Source organism: Neofelis nebulosa, chromosome 13 (genome assembly GCF_028018385.1).
Source record: "Neofelis nebulosa isolate mNeoNeb1 chromosome 13, mNeoNeb1.pri, whole genome shotgun sequence".
NCBI classification, from domain to species: Eukaryota; Metazoa; Chordata; class Mammalia; order Carnivora; family Felidae; genus Neofelis; species Neofelis nebulosa.
In genome coordinates, this window is record NC_080794.1 from 33,653,083 (window position 1) to 33,668,025 (window position 14,943).

Sequence of the window (14,943 nt, forward strand, 5' to 3'; positions counted from 1 at the left end):
ATAATGAGGACTAGCTTTGAAACTTCTTTATGTGTTGGGAATTTTCTATACCTATACTGACCAACACAGTAGGCTTTACCCATGTGTAGCTAAGGTTAACTGTGGAATTGAATTTTTTTAAGTTTATTTGTTTATTTTTTTAAAAATTTTTTTTTTCAACGTTTTTTTATTTATTTTTGGGACAGAGAGAGACAGAGCATGAACGGGGGAGGGGCAAAGAGAGAGGGAGACACAGAATCGGAAACAGGCTCCAGGCTCCGAGCTATCAGCCCAGAGCCTGACGCGGGGCTCGAACTCACGGACCGCGAGATCGTGACCTGGCTGAAGTCGGACACTTAACCGACTGTGCCACCCAGGCGCCCCTATTTGTTTATTTTGAGAGAGAGAGAGCGTGCACACACACATGCCAGCAGGAGAGAGAGAGAATCCTCTGCAGGCTCTGTGCTGTCAGCGCAGGGCCTGATGCAGGGCTCAGACTCATGAACAATGAGATCATGACCTGAGACAAAATCAAGAGTTGGATGCTCAACCAACTGAGCCAACCAGGTGCCCCTGGAATTGAATGTTTAATTTAATTTAATTTTTTTGAGGGAGAGAGTGCACAGGGGGTAGGGGGAGGGAGACGGAAGAGAGAGAAACCCAAGCAGGCTCCCTGTGGTCAGTGTGGGAGCCTGATTTCCACAAACAGTGAGATCATGACCTGAGCCAAAATCAAGGGTCAGACATTTAACTGACTAAGCCACCCAGGTGCCTCACAGGAGAGAGAGAATTCCAAGCAGGCTCCATGCTCATTGTGGAGCCAAACACAGGGCTCCATCTCACCACAGTGAGATCGTGACTTAACCTGAAATTAAAAGTCAGACATTTAACTGACTGAGCTACTCAGGTGGCCTGATTTTTCAATTTTAAAGTTAAAAACCAAAACAGTGTAAATTTTATTATGTTTTTGAAATGATGATATTCTATATATTGATCTCAATGAAATACATTTTTAAATTCATTTTACCAGTCTCCTTTAACTTTTTTTAGTGTAGCTACTGGAAAAATTAGAATTATGTATATGACTCACATTCTGTTTCTGCTGGACATCACTGTTCTATACGTTGTCTGAACTAAATCTGGAACTTCAATGTTTCAACAAAAATATATTCAAGCTATTTGATAAGATAAAAGACTGTTACCAAAAATGTTGTATAGAATTTAACAATATTTAATATTCTAACCTTTCCTTATTAAACAAGGTACCTCTAATAGAAGAAGATTGGATACAATTTGCTAAACTTTCTCACAAAATGAGAAAGTGAATGACTCTAATAACTGAGTAACAATTTTTTTGGGGGGAGTCAGGTATTTTCTAATTCTTTCCTACCAAAATCCAAAGGAAGAACTAATACAATTGGTAGCTCTTTGATCATTAAGAATAATTTTTGAAAATAGAAAATTATGTGATTTTTGGTAATTAGGAAGAAGTTCAAAGAATTGGATGGCAGCAATAACAAAATTTCTTCCATTTATGTCTACCCATATATGTGGACAAGGTTTCTCAGAGCTGATTGATGTTGAATCTGTCTCATTCTAGTAATAACTAATATTCATTCACAGATACTTAAGCTAATTGAAAAAAATTTTAAGTCCCATTCGTGTCAATAAGATATGCAATTCTGGGCTGCCTGGGTGGCTCAGTTGGTTGGGCATCTGATTTCGGCTCAGGTCATGATCTCACACTCCATGAGTTCAAGCCCTGCATCAAGCCCTGTGCTGACAGCTCAGAACCCCTCCCCTCCTCATGTTCTGTCTCTCTCTCTTTCCTTTAAAAGTAAATAAACATTAACAAAATTTTTTTTAAAAAGATATGCAATTCCAATAAAATTTTTTTCTTTCTTTTTTTTTTTTTTTTAAGTTTATTTATTTTGAGAGAGAGAATCACAGGCAGGCTCTACATTGTCAGCACAGCGCCCCACATGAGACTTGAATTCACGAACCATGAGATCATGACCTGAGCCAATATCAAGAGTTGGTCCCTCAACTGACTGAGCTACCCAGGCACCCTAAATTTTATTTTTTCTTAATAATTATTTATCATAATTATATTAATGTTATTTTAATCAATTGTATAATAGCAATAATGGTAACAATATCTCAATCCAGAAGAAATGTTTTTAACACTCAGGTGGTTTTTTAAATGAAATTATATGTATCAGTATATATAGTACAAAGGTGTGATATGTGATCAATAAAAGACTTCAAGAAGGGTGCCTGGGTGGCTCCGTTGGTTAAGCATCTGACTTCAGCTCAGGTCATGATCTCACAGTTCATGAGTTTGAGCCCCGCGTCGGGCTCTATGCTGACAGCTCAGAGCCTGGAGCCTGCTTTGGATTCTGTGTCTCCCTCCCTCTCTCTCTGCCCCTTCTTCCCTCTCTCTCTCTCTCTCAAAAATAAACAAACATTAAAAGCATTTTTTAAATAAATAAAACACTTCAGGAGTTCTGGTACTGGGCCAAGATAGAGTAATCCCACTACAGCCTATCTTTCTCAATGATTACAACTAAAAACTCTGGACAAAATACAAAAAGCAACTATTTAAGGACACTTAAAACATAGTAGCAGATAGATTGAGGAGGGGAACCAAAGCTGAAGAAAAACACATACAGTTTCCCACATTTTCCTCTTTTTTCTCTTTGTTTTGACTCAAAGACAGTCACATAACTGTACATAACTGTACAGTTGATACAGGTATCAAAAACCCCTAGAGAAATCCTACATTTCTGGTCAGAAGAGCAGGAAAGGGGTTCCTATAAGCAAGAGAGTATGGAGCAATCCTCCTTGTTGTTGTTTTTTTCTTTTGCCTTACCCCAAGGACAACCCCAGTCACAGAGCTGTATTGTGGTGGCAGTGGCACAGGCATTTAAAATCCCAGTGAGAAACCTTTCAGTCCAGAGGAACTAAGATAAAGTGAACCTGTGATCTGAAAGTGTGTGTGTGTGTGTGTGTGTGTGTGTGTGTGTGTGTGTGTGTGTAGGGAATCCCCCTTATGTTTTTCTTTCTTTTCTCTCATTGCTTTGCCCCAATGTTGGTCCCAATCATGCAGAATTGTGTAACAGCTAAACCTCCAAGACAGAGCTCATTTTTCTAGTCAGAGAACTAAAGAAGGGGACTGTGATAGCTGGAGAGTGTGGGGAAAATCTAAATATGGGAGAGGTGGAGAAGAGACTCCCTTATTTCTGATTAATAAAAGTGATAAACCTCTGGCAATACTGACAAGAAAAATGGGAGAAGACACAAATTATCATTAACAGGAATGAAAGAGGGGAAACATTACTACAGACTCTACAGACATCCAAAAGATAATGACAATACTGCAAGCAAGTCCCATGAATCAAATTACCAAGAGAAATAGACCAATTCTTTGAAGGACACAAAGAACCAAAACTCACATAAGAAGAAATAGATAACCTGCATAATTCTATATTTATTAAAGACATTGAATTTGTAAAAATCCTCCAACAAAGAAAATTTCAGTCTAACAAACATTTAAGGAAGAAGTAATACCAGTAAATAGAAGGGAATACTTTCCAACTTATATTAGTAATCCTGTATTACTCTGATTTCCCAAACCAGAGAAAGAGTACAAGAAATTAAAGCAACAGATCAGTATCATTAATGAACATAGATGAAACAATCTTCCACAAAACATTAGCAAATGGAATCTAGTGGGAGTTATCCTGGGAATACAAGGCTGGCTCAACACTCAAAAATCAACCAATGTAACTCATCATTTCAACAGATTAAGGAAGAAAAGGTATATGATCATCTCAATAGGTGCAGAAAAATCATTTAACAATTCAACATTTATTTATGATTTTAAAAAAATCTCGCAAACTATGGATAAAAGGAACTTTCTCCTGAAAGAGAATGTCTACAAAACATTGCAGCTAATATACATAATAGGAAAGACTGAATGCTTCTTCCTTATATCTGAAGAAGGCAAGGATGTCTGCTCTTATTCACATTAAACATTTTATTGGAAATTATAACCAGTGCAATAAAGCAAGAATAAGAAAAGACATATAGATTTGAAAAGAAAGAATAAAACTATCTCTATTCTCAGACAATATGATTGTCTATGTAGACATCAAGGAATCTACAAAAAAGCTCCTAGAACTAATAAGTAAGTTTAGTAAAGTCACAGATTATTAGGTTAATATTAAAAATCAAGTGTATTTTTATATTCTAGGAATGAACAATTAGAATTTAAAATTTTTAAAACTCCTGGAGCACCTGGGTGGCTCAATTGGTTAAGCGTCCAACTTTGGCTCAGGTCATGATCTCATGAGTTTGAGCCCTGCATCGGGCTCTGTGCTAACAGCTCAGAGCCCAGAGCCTGCTTCAGATTCTGTGTCTCCTTCTTTCTGTCTCTCTCTCTACCCCTCCTCTGCTCCAGCTCTGTCTCTCTCTGTCTCAAAAAATAAACATTAAAAAAAATAAAAAATTTTAAAGTACCATTCAAAACAATAAATAAAAATTAAAAAATAAAAAAGTAACCACTTACAATAGTACCCCAAAAATATAATCTCTAGGTATAAGTCTAACAAAATATGTGCAGGATCTATATACGGAAAGCTACAAAACACTGGTAGAAGAATTTAAGTCTAAATAAATAGGGAGATATGCTATGTGAGGATATTAGAACATTTAGTATTGTTATGATATTGATTCTCTCCAAATTGAACTATGGATTCAACGTGATCACAGTCAAAATTTCAGCCTGGTTTTTTAGATATATATGGGCAAGCTTAATATAAAATTTTATATGAACAGGCAAAGGAATTAGAATAACCCAAGCAATTTTGTAGAAGAGCAAAGTTGGAGGGCTGCTACTACCAGATTTTTTATAAAATGTTTCTTTATTTTGAGAAAGAGAGTGCCTGCTCATGTGCGAGAGGTGAAGGGGCAGAGGGTGAGGGAGATAGAGAATTCCAACCAGGCTCCATGCTCAGCACAAAGCCTGATGCAGAGCTGGATCTCACATCTGTGAGATCATGACTGTGAGATCATCACCTGAGCCAATATCAGGAGTCAGACACTTAACCAACTAAGCCACCCAAGCACCCCTGCTACTATCAGATTTTAAGATTTAGTATAAAGTTATACAATCAAGATAGCATACTATTGGTGAAAGACATATGCATCCATGGAACGGGATCGAGATCTGAAAGAGACCCACACAAAACCCACAACTGATTTTTGACAAATGTGCAGAGTCAACTCAACAGAGAAAGACAGTATTTTCTAGCAGTAGTGATGGAACAACTAGATATCCATAGGCAAACAATAAGAAAACAAAAACAAAAGGCACTTTGACCGATACTTCATATACTTTATACAAAAACTAGCCCAAAAGAAGTGGACAGAAATGTAAAGTTACAACCAAAAAACTTATGGAAGAAAAATATAAGAAAATATTTGTGGCCTTGGGTTAAGCAAAGAGTTATTAGATATAATACCAACAGCAAAATTCACAAAAGAAAAAAATGATAAATTGATCTTCGTTAATATTAACCTCTGCTCTGTAAAGAAAGGGATCTGGTTAAGAGAATGAATGACAGGCTGCAGACTGGGAGAAATATTTGCAAATCACATATCCAACAAAGGACTTTAATCCAAAATCTGTAGGGAATTTACAAGACACAACAAAACCTTATGACAAAAGAGCCAAGAATATGCAGTAGGTAAAGGATAGTCTCTTCAGTAAATGGTGTTGGGCAGGGCACCTGGACGGCTCAGTCGGTTAAGTGTCTGACTTCAGCTGAGGTCATGGTCTCATGGTTCATGTGTTCGAGCCGAGTTGGGGTCTATGCTGACAGCTCAGAGCCCGGAGCCTGCTTCAGGTTCTGTGTCTCCCTCTCTGCACCTCCCCCTCCTGTGCTCTGTCTCTCTCTCTCTCAAAAATAAATAAACCTTAAAAATAAGAAAATGGTATTGGAAAACTGGACATTCACATTCAAAAGAGTAAAGCTGGACCACTATCTTACCATATACAATTATCAACTCAAAATGGATTAAAGACTTGAACATAAAACCTAAAATCATAAACTTCCTAGAAGAAAACATAGGGAGTAAACTCCTAGACATCAGTCTTAGAGATGATTTTTTTGAATTTGACACCAAAGCAAAAGCAATAGAAGCAAAAATAAACAAGTGGCACTACATCAAACTAAAAACTTTCTGAATAGCAACGGAAAGCATCAATGAGATGAAAAGGTAACCTACAGAATATGAAACACTATTTGTAAATCACATATTTGATAAAAGGTTAATATCCAGAATATATATTTTAAAAAAACTCAGACAACTCAAAAGAAAACAAACAATCCAATTAAAAACTCAGCAGAGGATCTGAATAGACATTTTTCCAAAAAGGACATATAGATGGCTAACAGAAATATGAAAAGGTGCTCAGCATCACTAATCAACAAGGGAATGCAAATTAAAACCACAATGAGATATCACCTCACACCTGTTAGAATGACTGTCCTCGAAAAGATAAGAGGTGCACCTGAGGGGCTCGGTTGGATGAGCATCTGACTCTTGATTTTGACTCAGATCATGATCTCACGGTTTGTGAAATCAAGCCTCCCTTGTTGGGCTCCATGTTGACAGCTCAGAGCCTGCTTGAGATTCTCTCTGTTCCTCTCTCTTCTCCTCCCCACTCATGCTCTCTCTCTCTCTCTGAAAAAAAGCAAGTAAACATTTAAAAATAAATAAATAAATAAATAAATAAATAAATAAATAAATAAAGATAAGAGATATTAAGTGCTAGGAAGGATGTGGAAAAGGGAACCCTTGTGTACATTGTGGGAATGCAGCTACAATGGAAAACAGTATGGAGGCTCCTCAAGAAAATAAAAATAGAATAACCAAATAATCCAGCAATTTCACTCTGGGAATTTATGCAAAGAAAATGAAATCACTATCTTGAAACATATCTGCACCCGCCATATTCACTGCAGCATTATTTATAGTAGCCAAAACATGGAAACAACCTAAGTGTCCATCGATGGATGAATGGATAAAGAAAATGTGAAATATGATATATGTGAAATATTGTTCAGCCATTAAAAAAGAGGGAAATCCTTTCACTTGCAACAACATGGATGAACCTTGCGGGCATTATACTAAGTGAAATAAGTCAGACAGAAAAAAGATTAATATTGTATGATTTCAGGGGCGCCTGGGTGGCTCAGTTGGTTAGGCGTCCGACTTCGGCTCAGGTCATGATCTCATGGTTCGTGGGTTCGAGCCCCGCATCCGGCTCTATCCAGCTCTATCTGTGCTGACAGCTCAGAGCCCAGAGCCTGTTTCAGATTCTGTGTCTGCCTCTCTCTTTGCCCCTCCCCCACTCATGCTCTGGCTCCCTCTGTCTCAAAAATAAATCGACATTAAAAAATTAAAAAAAAAAACAAAGTACAAGATTGATAAATTAGTCTGCATTAAAACTAATGCTTCTGTTCATCAAAAGACACCATTAAAGAGGTAGATGCATTTGGTGAAAAGCTAATAGGAAACTTTATAAAGTTATAATGAATGGATCCAGCTGACGAACTGGCCATGTAGCTAGATTTCATTAAATGCTTGTCATGGTCTTCTGTTTACCCTCAACTCCATTCTGTCACCTTGAATGATAAAATTTCCCAGGATTCCTTGTGTGTAGCCACTTGACTATTCCCAGACAGTTGAATGGGAGAAGTAGTAGCATCATTTCCAGGACTGGCCCATAAAACCTTTCAACAGATGTTACTTAATTTCCTTTGCCTGTCCAATGGCAAAGCTACAAGATAAAAGGGACAAGGGTCTCTTGGTCACTTTTTAATGGAAAGCTGACCCCAGAAGCCATCAGATGAAAAACACCCATGTAGGATTGTTGTGTGAATGAGAAGTAAACTTTTGCTGTATTTAGCCATTGAAATCTCTGGATGATTATTACAGCAGCTAGTCTACCCTACCACAACTCTGACAGTGGCTTTTTTACTGTGTTCTTTGGGGACCCTAAATCTTCTTAATGATGCCTTGAGGGATGTGGTAGAAACTTAGGGAGCCTATTTCAATCAGAACAGCCCTCCTTTTATATATTTAAGACATATAATGTATGACATAAGAACACACACATATGATACATAATGATGCACATGGTGAAGACTTCAAAGGCACAAAGTGTTCTACAGTAAAAAAAAGTCTTTATTTTTGAGGGAGACAAAAAGAGAGAGAAAGAGAGAGAAGCAGGGGAGAGGAGCAGAGGGAGAGGGAGCGAATCTCAAGCAGGCTCCACACTCAGTGCAGAGCTGGACATGGGGCTCAATCCCATGACCGTGAGGTCATGACCTGAGCCAAAATCAAGAGTTGGACACTTAACTGACTGAACCACCCAGGCACATGCCCCACTACGCCCCCCACCTCGCCCGCCCCTGCCTCACCTGCAAAATCTTTCACCTTTGTCTTCCAGTCTCCCATTTGCATGTCCTAGGAGCAAGTTCTGTTACCCATTTCCTGAGTTTAAGTGACGATTCATATACATATAAACAATATGTACTGGTTGTATGTTTAACCAATTCCTTCTTAATGGCAAATTAGTGTATTTCCAATCTTTTGCTAATATAAACCATGGCACAATAAATACTCTTGAATAAAAGTCATTTTACACATATACAAGTATGTGTATCTATAAAAATGGATTTCTAGTATTAGAATTGCCAGATTAAGAGGTATATGCATTTTACATTTTGATTAACAGTGCCAAGTTGCTTTCCATAGGGTTGTACTAATTTCCATTTTTACTATTACTGTACAACTGGGTCTGGCTCTGCACATTCTTTTCAATGCAGCATATGATCAAATTTTGGTTCCTTACTACCTTGATAATGTGAAAAACGGCATTTCATTGTAAATTAGTGAGTGTTTCTCTTTTCATGAGTGAAGTTTTATATCTTTCACATGTTTAAAAGCCACGTACATTCCCTTTTCTGTGAACCGAACTCTTCATTTTCAACTGGCTATCAATCTTTTCCTTATTGATTGGTGTGAGTCCTTTAAATATTAAAGGAAATGGATCTACATTATATAATAGGGTTAAGATCATTCAATAGATAAATTCAGCTGCTAAAACCAAAGTTTGAAAATCACCGCCTATGCTGCTTTTTAACATGGCCTTGCTAATAAAAACCTTCCCCTCATTCCCTTGGGAATCTTTGTCAGTTAGAGTCCCATCCAGTACCACTTGCCCTGTGGTTGAAACTCTAGGACAGACTTTCTCAACTGTGGCACTGCTGATGTTTTGGCTGGAAAATTCTTTGTTAGGGGCTGCCCTCTGCATCGCAGAATGTTGAGAAGTATGACTGGCCTCTATCTGCTGAATGTCAGTTGTACCTACCCTACGTCCCCCACTAAAAAATGTCTTCAGGGGTGCCTGGGTGGCTCGATTGGTTAGGCGTCTGACTCTTGATTTCTGCTCAGGTCATAATCTCACGGTTCATGCATCTGGCTGCATCTGGCTCTGCACTGGCAGTGAGAAGCCTGCTTGGGTTTCTCTCTCTCCATTTCTCTCTGCTCCTTCCCAGCTCGTGCACACGTACTCACTCTCTCGCTCTCTCTTTTTCAAATAAATAAACAAGAAAAAAATGTCAAAAATCCTCTGGAGGGTAGGGGAGCAAAATTGCCCCAGTTGAGAACCACTGGTCTAGGACTTTATATAGCCGGTGGAAGGCAGGCCACGTTATCAGCCTATCTATTTGCTTTAGTTTGGACATCCCACACATCTCCCCAAATGGTGTTTGATAATATATAGAATACTAAGTTCTGTATGGAAGTACAACACTTGTATTATAAACTGATCAAAAAGACTAAATAATATACATGAAACCATAAAAGAATAACATCTGCTAAACTTGTGGTTATACCTTGGAAATTTAAAAAGAAGTAGTTTAAGACAGGCAAGTCAGCTACCACTTAAGCCTCATAGGGTTGGAGGGGCTTGAGGAGACCCCAGAATCCAGATTCTAGCCCTCAGACTGTAGTTTCAAAAAATGGATCCTCTTTTCCTTTATGTATATATATGTGTATATATGTATATGTATGTATATATGTATATATATATATATATATATATATACACACATATATATATATATTCTCATTTTAATATATGAAATTTTAGCAAGAAACATTTATTGATGTGTCCCTAACCCTTGTATCTATGCCTACCTCCTCTATCAGGGATATTAAAATGTTAACATTTTGACATTAACTTTCCATACTTTTTCCAAGTCTCTACAGCCATATCTGTATAGAGGTTTGTATATACGTATTTAGGGGTCTTATTTTTTATTTATTTATTTTTTTAAGTAGCCTCCATGCCCAGCACAGAGCCCAAAATGGAACTTGAACTCATGACCCTAAGATCAAGACTTGAGCTGAGATCAAGAGTCAGATGCTTTACTGACTGAGCTACCCTGGCACCCCCTATAGGGATTTTAAAAATAATAAAAAAGTGGGTATTTGTTAAATAATAGAAAAGGTCATAGTATACACATTTTTGTGCAACTTGCTTTGTCACAGTACATCATAAACATTTTTTGAGATCAGTTATAGATCATTTTAATGGCTGAATAATATGCCATAGTAAGTGTATAGCATACTTTGATCAACAGGTTTCCTACTGAAGACATCTGGATTGTTTCTTTTTTTTTCTTTTCCTTAAACATCAATACCATAATAAACATTCTTGCATTCATGGCCTTACATATTCATACTTTTATTTTGTTAAGATAAATGGAATTTTGGATTGAAAGGTATGTATATATTTATAGTTTTAATAAATATTCCAGATTACTTTCCAACACTATAATAGCAATGTATGAGAGTATTAGTTCCCCCATATCCTGGTAAGCAATAGATGGCAATAATAAAATTTGTTTTGTGTTTGCCTATGTAAGAAATGAAAAATGGGTACCTCATTGTTTTACTTGCATATCTGTGACTACTAATAAATTTGAGCATATTTTAAATTTTTATGTAGTCAAATATGCATTTTATTTTTTAACTTAATTTTTTTATTTAATTTAATTTTTTTGGTGGAGCATATGGGGAAATACAGATTTTATATGGCTCCTGTCCTGGGGTGCCTGGGTGGCTCAGTTGGTGAAGCATCTGACTTTTGATTTTGGCTCAGGTCATGATCTCACAGTTTGTGAGTTCAAGCCCCGCATCGAGCTCTGTGCTGACAGTGCACAGTGTGCTTGGGATTCTCTGTCTCCCTCTCCTCCTCACCCCCAGACCCCCCAAAAAATAAAGTTTTAAGACAAACAAACAAATAAATAAATGGCTCCTGTCCTAGTTAAGTTCTTTCTTCATACAGAATTATATGATATTCTTATTGTATTTTTTAATTTAGATCCTTGGCCCACTTAGAATTTATTTTTTTATCTACTTTGAGGTAGGAATCTATATTTTTCCACATTAGTAACTAGTTTTGTCAATACCATTTTTTTTAGAACACAAAGAGTTGGTACTAACTCCTCTAATAAATTGTAGTCATATGAGACTGATATTAAAGCTATAAAGTCAGTTTATTTGTTTATATAAATAGAACTGCAAAGTCAGCCAGAATATAAATGTTGACTCTTCAAACATTGTCTCCCCAATGGGAAATTCTATATGGAAACCAAATTACTGTTGAAGACTGCTTAGGGGACTTAGTACTAAAAAGCAAGTAAAAAATCTTAGTGACTAGTATCAGAAGTCTATGACAGGCTTTGATATAGTAAAAAATATTTTGTCTTTCTCCTCAGTTCCTGACACAGAACTCTGTAAAACCTTGGAATTTCCTGAGTGATAAGAGTGTTTTTTGGTTATTCATAATGAGCCCCTTTCCATCACTTCTGAGTTCATGCTAATGATGTAGTTCTTGAGTTGGGACCCTCAGATAGCCTCAAGATGGGGCTGGTCACCAGAAAGATAAAGTGATTAGAGGGTGGGAACTTTCAGCCCACTCTAGACCTCCAAATACAGGGGCTGGGGTGTGCTGGAGATTGAGCTCTATGAAAACTCTTGAAGGGATGCCCATGTGGCTCACTCGGGTAAGCATCCAACTCTTGATTTTGGCTCAGGTCATGATCTCAGGTCATGGTTTGTGGGTTTGATCCCCGAGTCAGGTTCTGCTCTGACAGAGTGGAGCCTGCTTGGGATTCTTTCTCTCTCTCCTGTCTCTCTCTGCCCCTCCCCACCTTCTCAAAATAAGTAAATAAACTTAAAAAAAAAAAAACCAACTCTTGAACAATAGAGAGATCTTCCAAATTGGTGAGCACACCCACATCCTGAGAGGGTGGTGCACTTCAACTCCATAGGGACAGAAGCTACTATGCTCAGGACCTTTCTGCACCCTGCCCTCAGTACCTCTTTTTTTTATCTGGCTCTTCATTTGTATCCTTTGTAAGGATACAGAAGATATGTTTACTTTGTAAATGTAAGTAATGTGTCTTCCTGACTTCTGTGAGCTATTCTAGGAAATGATTGAATTTTAGGAGGGTATCATGGGAACACCCATTTTATAGTTAGTCAGAAGTACAGGAGTTCTAGGACTTGTGACTGGCATCTGAACTAGGGGCAGTCCTGTAAGACTGAGCCCTTAAGCTGTAAGGTCTTTACTAACTCTGGGTAGTTAGTGTCAGGATTGAGTTGAATTACTGAACACCCATTTGGTGTCTGAAGAATCAGAGAACTGAAAAACACCTCATAGGTCAGTACACCTATGTTCATCTTGTCAAACAAAGTACCACCAATCTCATGTCATGTTTCACAGACTTTCTCACCTGAACTGTGCTGGGGACAAACTGAATTTCTTCCCTTGCTTCTTGCCTTTTTTCTTTTCTTTTTTAGACCCACACTGCCCATCATCCTTCATTCAATAATTCTTTTCCTATGTGGAAATATTAATTTAAATTCTTCATTTATTCTTTCATTCAATAAATATATGTGCCAGTTACTCTAATAAAAAGCTGATGATGGGGCACTTGGGTGGCTCAGTAGGTTGAGCGTCTGACTTCAGTTCTGTTCATGATCTCACTGTTTGTAGAGTTCAAGCCCTATTTCGGGCTCTGTGCTGACAGCTCAGAGCCTGAAGCCTACTTCGGATTCTGTGTCTCCCTCTCTCTCTGCCCCTTCTCCTCTCTCTCTCTCTTTCTCTCAAAAATAAACATTTAAAAAAAATTTTTAAAAAGGTAATGATACAGAGCTGAACCAGATGGACAAAATTCCTGCTCAAGTTGGGGGAGACCATCAATAAAACATAGAGAAAAATAAACTAACAAATAAATAGAGGATAATGTATTGAATAAGGAATAGAGAAGATTGTTTTAGGGAAGGAGGCACAGGCAAAAAAGTATGACAAATAAATGGCAGACATGTATGTGTTTAAGTGCTTTCAGAGTTATTTTCTACATATGTAAGCAAATACATATATATGGTCTCCCTTCCACACTCCTCCTTCTATTTTTTCACAAATAGCATTATATTATACACACTGTTCTACATCGTACACTGTGCAGCTTAGAGATCATCCCATATGAAAACTTAAAGAGCTTCCTCATTTTAAAAAAAATGGCCTCCTAAAATGATAAATTCAAGTTAAAGTATACTAATGCTAAAAATATTTATAAGAAGGTGAAGGCCAGATTCAGGTAACATTTGAAAAACTGAATGCAAACTTGCAAACTTTAAGGACTATGACTTGAATTTCAGGCAAGTAGTTCTCAACTACTGGTAGTCCAGAAGTCTAGTTGAAAGGGTTTTGTTTTGTTTTTAATACCACTTGTGTCTCATTTATCCTACCTGTCATGTATGCTGCTTTCTGATTTTTCAGCATAGTGGCAACCATATTGATCACATAGCATTTCATAAATATCAGCAAGTGTCTTTGATGTACAATATACATAAATGAATGATTGAATTAATAGGTAATGGATGTCCATAAGCTTACAAATGCCTTTCTCACAAAAAGCTGACAATTTTCTCTCAAAACTTTTAATTTTTTTCATGTTTATCTATTTATTTTGAGAGTGAGAGAGGGAGAGCATGCACAGGGGAGGGTCAGAGAGAGAGAATTCCAAGCAGGCTCTACACTGTCAGTACAGAGCCAACACCAGGCTTGATCTCACAAACCATGAGATCATGCATGACCTGAGCTGAAATCAAGAGTTGGACACTTAACCGACTGAGCCACCCAGGTGCCCCTCAATTTTAAAAAAAAATGTTTTTTAATGTTTGTTCATTTTTTTTGAGAGAGAGAGAGAGACAGAGTGTGAGCGGGAACGGGGCAGAGAGAGAGGGAGATAGAGAATCTGAAGCAGGCTCCAGGCTCTGGGTTGTCAGCACAGAGCCTGATGTGGAGCTCAAACTCTTAAATTCAAGAAGCTCGAGATCATGACCTGAGCCAGTCAGATGCTTAACCAACTGAGCCACCCAGGTGCCCCTCAAATTTTTTAAAAAGATAAACTGTTTTCCTTATTTTGTAGGTGTTTTTGTTTTGTTTTTAAGTGATCTCTACACCCAACGTAGGGCTAGAACTCACATCCCTGAGATTAAGAGTCACATGCTCTACTGACTGAGCCAGCCAGGCACCCCAATCTTTCTCTCAATTTTGATGGGATACTGACTCTCAACATTTCATATACTACATCTCAGCAGTGTGGTTGAGAATCAATTTATGAACTATTTTGCAGGTTAAGATGGAGAAAGTAGGGAGAGAGCAGGACCAAGAATGTCAGCCAGGAAGGGTGAGGTGCCTACGTAGTTAGGAATTGGAGAGAGTGTAGGAGGGAAGGGAAGGACAACAGGATTTGGTCACCGATTGGTTAGAGGGCATCAATCTAAAGGAACACATCAAATATGATTCCT

General features: G+C 37.7%; 1 protein-coding gene across 5 annotated transcripts in view; it reads left to right on the plus strand.

Annotated features, from left to right (window-relative positions):
• Positions 1–14,943, plus strand: part of SIRT1 (sirtuin 1) — a 63,626-nt gene that overhangs the window by 20,196 nt on the left and 28,487 nt on the right. For all 5 annotated transcript variants that reach the window (XM_058696488.1, XM_058696489.1, XM_058696490.1 and 2 more), the window contains one exon: positions 10,701–10,841. In XM_058696488.1, the coding sequence (XP_058552471.1) occupies positions 10,822–10,841 (20 nt within the window). In that variant the 5' untranslated portion in view covers positions 10,701–10,821. The remainder of the gene's footprint in view (positions 1–10,700; positions 10,842–14,943) is intronic.